Genomic DNA, 7,929 nt, shown 5'->3' with positions numbered 1-7,929 from the left:
GGGGCCGCGGGGGGTGCGGAGGGCAGGGGCCCGGGGCGCGCGGGGCAGAGCCCGGACGACCCCGCTGCCCCCCCAGGATGGACACCGACCTGTACGACGAGTTTGGGAACTACATCGGGCCGGAGCTGGACTCGGATGATGACGATGATGAGTTGGGACGAGAGTCCAAGGATCTGGATGAGGTGAGTGGGGGGCAGGTGGAGGGAGGGGGGATGGGCCTCATTCTGCCCGGGCCTCCCGGGGAGGGGCTGAGCACAGTCACCACCTCCACAGCTCCAGGGATTCCTCCCCGTGCCAGGCTCTGGTTCCCAGCGATTCCTTCCCCTGTCAGACTCTGGCCCCTCCTGGGGTGCTTGTGCAGCCTGTTGGGGCTGGTGGCAGCTGAAGCTGTTTGTTGTTGCAGCTGGAGGATGATGAGGATGATGATGACATGGGGGACCACGACGAGGAGCACCCGGGGATGGAGGTGGTGCTCCATGAGGACAAGAAGTACTACCCCACTGCTGAGGAGGTCTATGGGCCTGAGGTGGAGACCATCGTGCAGGAGGAGGACACACAGCCCCTGACAGGTGAGGGGGGAAGGGGCCAATTGGGTGTGGGGGGAGGAGAAGACTCTGGGGGGATCCTTGAAAGAGGGAACACAATGTTCCCTTCCCTCCTGGCCACGAGTTTTGTGCCCTGCCCTGGTGGCTTCTCAGGAAGGTGCAGGCTCCTGCTTGTGTGGTGGTGCCCAGACTTTGGCACGTGGGATTATTTGAAGAAGAGGCACCAGCAGACACTGGAGAGGGACTTGAGGAGACATGAAAATGTGCTGAAGTCCTCTCCTCTGATCCTCCTGGGACAGAGCAGGAAGGTTCAGCTGGCAGGGCCCTACACCAGCCATCTGGTCCAAATGCTTTTACATGATCCAAAAGAATCAGTTCAGAAGCAGCAGTTGTGTCTGCAGTTCCTGTCTCCTGTGCCCATTCTGGAGCCCTCTGCTCCAGGCTCTGGTGACAGGGGTTTCTTCTTCCTTCTCTTGTTTCCAGAGCCCATCATTAAACCTGTGAAAACCAAGAAGTTCTCCCTGATGGAGCAGACACTTCCAGTCACTGTCTACGAGATGGAGTGAGTCACCTGGGGGGTCGAGTGTGGCTGTTGGTGCCACCACATCCTGCTCTGGGTTGTTCCCAGGCAGGGGTGGGGAGCAGAGGAGTGGGGGCTGCCTGGGGGCGGGAGGCAGAATTTGGGCAGCTCTGCCTTGGTTTCTGGCTGACACCAGCAACAGAACCGAGCGCAGCCCTTTGCCAGGTGTTGAACCACAAAGAAGGGGAAAAAAAGTACAAGACTGAGCATTTTACAGATGTTCCCACACACACACCTGGTATTGCCTTGTTCTGGCACTGGAGTGTAAATCTGACCTTGATGATAGGAGGGACATGGAGATGCTGGGAGGGCTGGAGCAGCTCTGCTCTGGAGCCAGGCTGGGAGAGTTGGGGTGTTGAGCCTGGAGAAGAGAAGGCTCCAGGGAGACCTTGAAAGAATTGGGGGAACCCAGCTGAGGAGGTGATCCTGAGGAGGGCATATAGTGAGAGGACAAGGGGTAATGGCTTAAAACTGGAAGAGAGGAAGGAGAATTAGGTCGGACATTAGGAAGAAATTCTTCCCTGTGAGGGTGGTGAGAGCCTGGCCCAGGTTGCCCAGGGAAGCTGTGGCTGCCCCATCCCTGGCAGTGTTGAAGGGCAGGTTGGATGGGGCTTGGAGCAGCCTGGGCTGGTGGGAGGTGTCCCTGCCCATGCAGGGGGTTGGATCTAGATCATAGAATCATAGATGTTGTTAAGGTTGGAAGGGACCTTAAAGATCATCCAGCTCCAACCCCCCTGCCATGAGCAGGGAACCCTCCCACCACACCAGGCTGCACAAAACCTCCTCCAACCTGGCCTTAAAAACCTCCAGGGCTGGGGCATCAACAGCCTCCCTGGGCAACCCATCCCAGTTCCTCACCACCCTTACAGTGAAGAATTTCTTCCTCATATCTCACCTCAATCTCCCCTCTCTCAGTTTAAAACCATCACCCCTTGTCCTGTCACTGTCTTCTCTGATGAAAAGTCCCTCCCCAGCTTTCCAGTAGGCCTAAGGCTTCAAGTACTGGGAGGTGCTCTAAGGTCTCCTCAGAACCTTCCAACCCAAACCATTCCATGATTCCATGATCAGGGGCTCTCGTGGTGCAAATTTGCTGGAATCAACTTCTTGACTGGCTCAAGAAATATTTAAGTGGTCAGTGTGTGGCCTGTCTCCTACTGGGACATTCTGGGTTGATCCCAGTGACTCTTAGTGTCTCAAATTAATTTCCATCACTCCTGGAGGAGGTTCCAGGGGGAATTGTTGTGCCCTGGGTTGTGTTCAGTGCTGTGGCAGGTCAGGGTGATGCTGCAGCTGCCCATGGCTGTGAATGTGGCCCTCAAATCAGCCCCCAGGTTACAGGCCTGAGAGGAACCCTGGGGAAAAAATGCAGGTGAATTTAAAGTCTGAGGTGTCAGATCTCACAGCTGGTGTGTGAGGCACAGGAGCAGCTCCTGCTCCTCTGTGAAAAAAGACCTGTTTTGAGCCTCTGCATCTGCTGGTTGGTGCTGGGGGGGCTCTGGGAGCTGCTCCTGGGGGGGCTCTGGGAGCTGCTCCTGGGGGGGCTCTGGGAGCTGCTTCTGGCTGTTTTCTGCTATTTGTGGCTGAACAAGTTGAGCTGCCTCAGTGTCGTGGCAGGCTCAGCTTTCCACACACCACTTCATGGCTCAGCAAAGCTCTTCCCAAGTTCTCAGCGGTGTCTCCCAAGTATAGATCTCAGAGGCAGGTGCTGGCTGAGCAGCAGCTCCCACGTGCCCAGCCTGGGCATCCCCTTGGTGCCTCATCCAGGATCCTGCTGGTTTCTTGGAATCATGGAATGGTTTGGGTTGGAAGGTATATTAAAGACCCAGTCCAATGGGCAGGGACACCTCCCACCAGCCCAGGCTGCTCCAAGCCCCATCCAACCTGCCCTTCAACACTGCCAGGGATGGGGCAGCCACAGCTTCTCTGGGCAACCTGGGCCAGGCTCTCACCAGCCTCACAGGGAAGAGTTTCCTCCTCATGTCTGACCTTTTCCACCAAAAAGATTTCACTCAGTTTGTTTTCAGTCAGTTGGTCACTTGGATGCCCAGCACCTTTTTGGAGCAGCAGCTCCTCAGGGCTGTCCCCAGCACTGTCACTGTGCTCATGCTCTGTCACCAGGGAGGGTTTGGATGCAACCAGATATAAACCAAAGAGCTGCTGGGGCTGATTTTTCTCATCGGTCCATTTTGCTCTCAACCAATGACCTGTACTCTTCATTATCTGCTGCTTTCCTGGTCCCTGTGTCCTCTCCACATTCCAGCTGGAATGGGATCCTCCTCATTCTGTTCCTTGATGTAAATGGCCAGGATGAGTCTGAGAGAAGTTCCCTGTGGGACTTGGCCTGAAACCTGCAAGCTTGGTATCCATTTCCCAATAAGACCAGTAACCAAGCTTTTAATCAGTATTGTGCTTGATTTGTCTATTTGTTAGCTCTTAAAAGTCTGCCACATCAGTGGTGATGAAACCCTCTTCAAAAGGAGGTTCTTTGGGTGCCCTGATTTCCCACAGACCTGTGTTCATGGCTCTGTGCTCTGCACCCTCCCTTTCTTTTGTAGAGAAGTTCAGGAGCTCTATTGTCCTTTGACCAGGATCACACAGAAGTGACCAGCCCATCATTACCCAGCTCAGCTGCTGATTCTAAACTGATGTCAGTTCCATCAGTGTTTCCTCCAGTCCCTGGAACATCACTCTTTTAAGCCTGAATCTCCTCATGAATGGTCTGTGGAGCCCTGTGGTTGCCTTTTAAAACTGTGTGGGAGGCTGGTGCCCCAGCTCTGTGATGTCCTCGCCTGCCTGCAGGGTTTGAGTGGCAGAGCTTCACCAGCTGAGTGCTTGGAGCTGCCTGGTGCTCTCATGCTGACTGGAAGAGAAGACAAATAGTCAATCATGTGCCATTGCTGGCAGCTCTGCCAGCCCCATGTCCTCCCACCCACTGCCATCTGTCCAGGACTGCAACTCTCTTGTCCTCCCCATTAGCAAAGTGGGATTCTTCCTCCGCAGGGCACTGGCAGAAGGAAACTTTGGAGAGAATTCAGGAGGCATCTTGATAGAAAGTGGAGCTGAAATAGCACCTGCTTTTCTTAGACACACCAGAAGCCTCCAATAGTCTTTTGTGTTTTGTCCCTCCAGTTTCCTGGCAGATCTGATGGACAACTCGGAGCTCATTCGGAATGTGACGCTGTGTGGGCACCTGCACCACGGCAAGGTAGGGCCAGGATCCAACAGGGAGCAGGACAAGGAGCTGCTGGAGAGTCCAGCCCAGGGCACTGAGATGCTGAGGGGGCTGGAGCATCTGCCTGGGAGGAAAGGCTGGGAGAGCTGGGGCTGTTGAGCCTGGAGAGGAGGAGGCTGAGGGGGGATCTGCTCAGTGCTGATCAATATCTGCAGGGGGTGGCAGGAGGATGGGGCCAGACTCTTCCCAGTGGTGCCCAGGGACAGGACAAGGGGCAATGGGCACCAACTGGAGCCCAGGAGGGTCAAGCTGAACATGAGGAGAAACTTCTTTGCTGTGAGGATGGCAGAGCCCTGGGACAGGCTGCCCAGGGAGGTGGTGGAGTCTCCATCCCTGGAGACATTCCCAGCCCTCCTGGACATGTTTCTATGGGATCTGCTCTAGGGGATCCTGCTGTGGCAGGAGTTGGACTGGGTGTTCTCCAGAGGTCCCTTCCAACCCTGTTGACTCCATGGCTATGACTTGTTCCTTACTAGTCCCATTACTCCTCACCCTCCATCCCCACCCTCTCTGCTCCTCTCAGCACTACAGTTATTTACAGATTTTCCTTCAGCCACGTGGACATAAAAGCATGTCCAGATTCCTCGAGGGATGGGGTTTTGTGGGGTTTGTCTCTCTCCAAACAGTCACCTCCTTCCCCCTGTGATGTTTTTCAGACTTGCTTTGTTGACTGCCTGATAGAACAGACACACCCCGAGATCCGGAAGCGCTACGACCAGGATGTGAGTGAGATTTGGGGCTATTCCTGCCCTGGGGAGCACGGGCTGTTTCCTGCACTTGGAGGGAGCAGGAGTGTCCATGGGGAAAATGTGGATTAGGAATGAGATGCAGGGCTGTAGATCCAGAGCTCAGCCCTGGTTCTGCCTCTGACCCTTACTTGTCACCTTACAAAGGGTTAGCGTGTCCTGCGTCAAACATAAGAGTTCACACCAAGATGTGATTTTCTGCCTTTTGTTTTGTTTTTGCAGCTCTGCTACACTGATATCCTGTTCACAGAGCAAGAGGTGAGTGAGTCCTGTGGAACAGGCTCTGGTTTTTACCCAACTGGCTCATGTTTTACTCCCAGTCACTTCAGGCTCTTTCCTTTTCTCTCCTAACATCTCTGTGCTTTTCCTGGTCACTTCAGGCTGTTTCCTCTTCTCTTCTAACCTCTCTTTGTGCTTTCCCTGGTTTATTTCCTCATCAGTAAAATGATCTGCTGCTCTTGTTTGCCTCAGTAAGATCCCTGATCCAGCTTTCTTCCATTTCCTGCTGCCCTCTCCCTGTATGATTGATGGATCTGAGGTGATGACCCATGCGATGGTAGGAATGGCAGGAGAGTTATCCCAGCACACCGGGAACTCCTGCTTGAGGAGGAGAGGTGCAGGGGGCTCAAGGGAATGATGGATGGGGAGAAAAACTAGGATTTCAAAATAAGCATGTTTCTCCTCGGTTTCCTTGGGCAGGAACTCCCAGCTGGGAGCTCTGACTCCATGTGGTTGGGTGTGGGTGGGAATCTTATTTTGTCCCACTTGCTGAGCGCTGCTGCGACCCCAGCGACCCTGGGGAGCGTTTCCTTCTCTGCAGCTCCTGCTGCACTTCACACCCTGGGGATCAGAGCTGGGGCTGGGAGCTGGAGCTCGACAGCAGCAGAAGGAAGCACAGAAAAACATAAATTTTCTCTCCCTGGTGCTGTATGTTCTGTTTCTGAAATGAGGAATGGTTTGTGCAGTGGTAGCTCATCAGGCGGGGCCAGTGTGGATGGGGGAGCTGGGCTGGATAGTGCAGGGATCTGAGGTCACTCCCTGGGAGTAACGGGATGTTCTGGGTGGATCATGGAATCATAGAACAGTGTGGGTTGGAGGGATCTTAAAGATAATCTAGATCCAACCCCCTGCATGGGCAGGGACACCTCCCACCAGCCCAGGTTGCTCCAAGCCCCATCCAACCTGCCCTTCAACACTGCCAGGGATGGGGCAGCCACAGCTTCCCTGGGCAACCTGGGCCAGGCTCTCACCACCCTCACACTAAATAATTTCCTCCTCATGTCTCACCTAAATCTCCATTTTCCAGTTTTAAACCATCACCCCTTACATTTACTTTTTCCATCTTTCTGATTTCCCTTTGACCATCTTTTCCATCCTTACCTGGTCATGTGTTTTTTGTTTCCTTTAACTGCTCCTCCTGGTTTCTTGTTTTCCAGAGGGGAGTGGGGATCAAGAGCACACCAGTGACCATTGTTCTGCCAGACACCAAAGGAAAATCTTTTCTCTTCAACATCATTGACACTCCAGGTGATGGTGTAATCCTGCAGATCCTGGGTTGGGATGCCTTTGGCTGCAGCTTGGTGTGTGGAGCAGATACGTGACCATGTGAAACCAGGACTTGAAGCTCTTTGGTGCTCTGGTTCCTGCTCGTGATAGGAGCAGAGCAGTGAAAACCTGCACAGGGTGGGATAATGAGGGACTGCAAAGAGCTTCAGTGTTGGGCTGTGCAGCCTTGGCTCTTGGAGGGGAAAAAGGAGTGAATTTTTAGCCTGCAACCTCCCTGGTTGGTCTGGAAATGTCCCTTAGGTGCAGGGAATCCCTAGAAGTTTCTGTCACAGATGGAAACCTGTTTTATTCTGGTTTTTTTTTGTGGCTGATTCCAGTCTAGTCCTGAGCCTTTAGCTCAGCTGATTCTCCCAGAACCTCTTCCAGCACTAGGGCTTGTGCAGTTGGCTTTTGGCCAGGCTTGTCTTTCTGATGAACTGGGCTAACTGGGGGCTGATGGGGCTGGAAATGTGCTTCACTGAAGGGTTGGATTGTCCAGTTACTACTGTGCCTAGGGGGGACCCTGCTCTTCTCAAATGCTCTTGAGGCTCTTGGGCAGTTCCCTCCAGCCTCTGCCAAGCTCCTGGGAGGGGGAACATAATCATGGACCAGCTTGTGGGAAACCAAGGGCAGACGTTGGGAAGGGCCCTGGGACGCGGCTGCTGAGCTGCAGCTGGATGGGAGGGAGGTGAGAGCACAGGAGGAGGCTGGAGGGACAGGCATCTGTTGGGCTGTGGTGGGAAGTGATCTTCCTCCTTTTCCTGAAAGACTTACATGGAGCTGTGAGGAAAATCAGTAACAAATGGGAGGGAAAGTGCCTGTTAAATGAGTTGTTTGGTTTGTTCTCAAAAAAAAGCACTAGAGCTGAAGCCGATTCCTGTGTGGAGCTCTGGCAGCTGCTCCTGGGTCTCTGCTGGAGGAAAAATCTGTGTCCTGCCTCTGGAGAGCAGTGCCCAGAGCAGGCTGCAGCTCAGAGGGACATCCTGCTGGGGTCAGGGCTGGCCCTGGGTCTCTCCAACCTTCTGTGTTTTTGGAAGGTCACGTCAATTTCTCCGACGAGGTGACGGCCGGGCTGCGCATCTCGGACGGCGTCGTGCTCTTCATCGATGCGGCCGAGGGGGTGAGTGCCACTTCTCCTGGGGGTGGCTTCAGAGTCCCCTTCTCTGGGGTCTTGGATCCTGCCTGAGCACAAAGGCCTGGGAGGGGTCCAGCTTGCCAGGGGGAAGGGGTTTTGGAGGATGGTTTGTGAAGTGAGAGTGTTTTCCAGCTCAAAGAGAGAAT

General features: G+C 54.2%; 1 protein-coding gene across 3 annotated transcripts in view; it reads left to right on the top strand.

Moving 5' to 3' along the window:
* Positions 1-77: 77 nt before the first annotated feature.
* The window catches only part of EFTUD2 (elongation factor Tu GTP binding domain containing 2), a 29,412-nt gene continuing 21,560 nt past the window's right edge, over positions 78-7,929 (top strand). Inside the window, exons 1-8 of one of the 3 annotated variants that reach the window (XM_009996656.1) lie at positions 78-182; positions 410-569; positions 1,029-1,107; positions 4,255-4,330; positions 5,014-5,079; positions 5,326-5,361; positions 6,540-6,630; positions 7,686-7,768. In XM_009996656.1, the coding sequence (XP_009994958.1) occupies positions 78-182; positions 410-569; positions 1,029-1,107; positions 4,255-4,330; positions 5,014-5,079; positions 5,326-5,361; positions 6,540-6,630; positions 7,686-7,768 (696 nt within the window). Of the gene's footprint in view, positions 183-403; positions 570-1,028; positions 1,108-4,254; positions 4,331-5,013; positions 5,080-5,325; positions 5,362-6,539; positions 6,631-7,685; positions 7,769-7,929 lie in introns of all 3 variants that reach the window. The other 2 variants (XM_009996657.1, XM_009996655.1) reach the window with 2 other exon arrangements.

The sequence above is a fragment of the Chaetura pelagica genome, unplaced genomic scaffold, assembly GCF_000747805.2.
Source record: "Chaetura pelagica isolate M959 unplaced genomic scaffold, ChaPel_1.0 scaffold794, whole genome shotgun sequence".
In the NCBI taxonomy this organism is placed as follows: domain Eukaryota; kingdom Metazoa; phylum Chordata; class Aves; order Apodiformes; family Apodidae; genus Chaetura; species Chaetura pelagica.
This window is presented reverse-complemented; position numbering and strand designations above follow the sequence as displayed.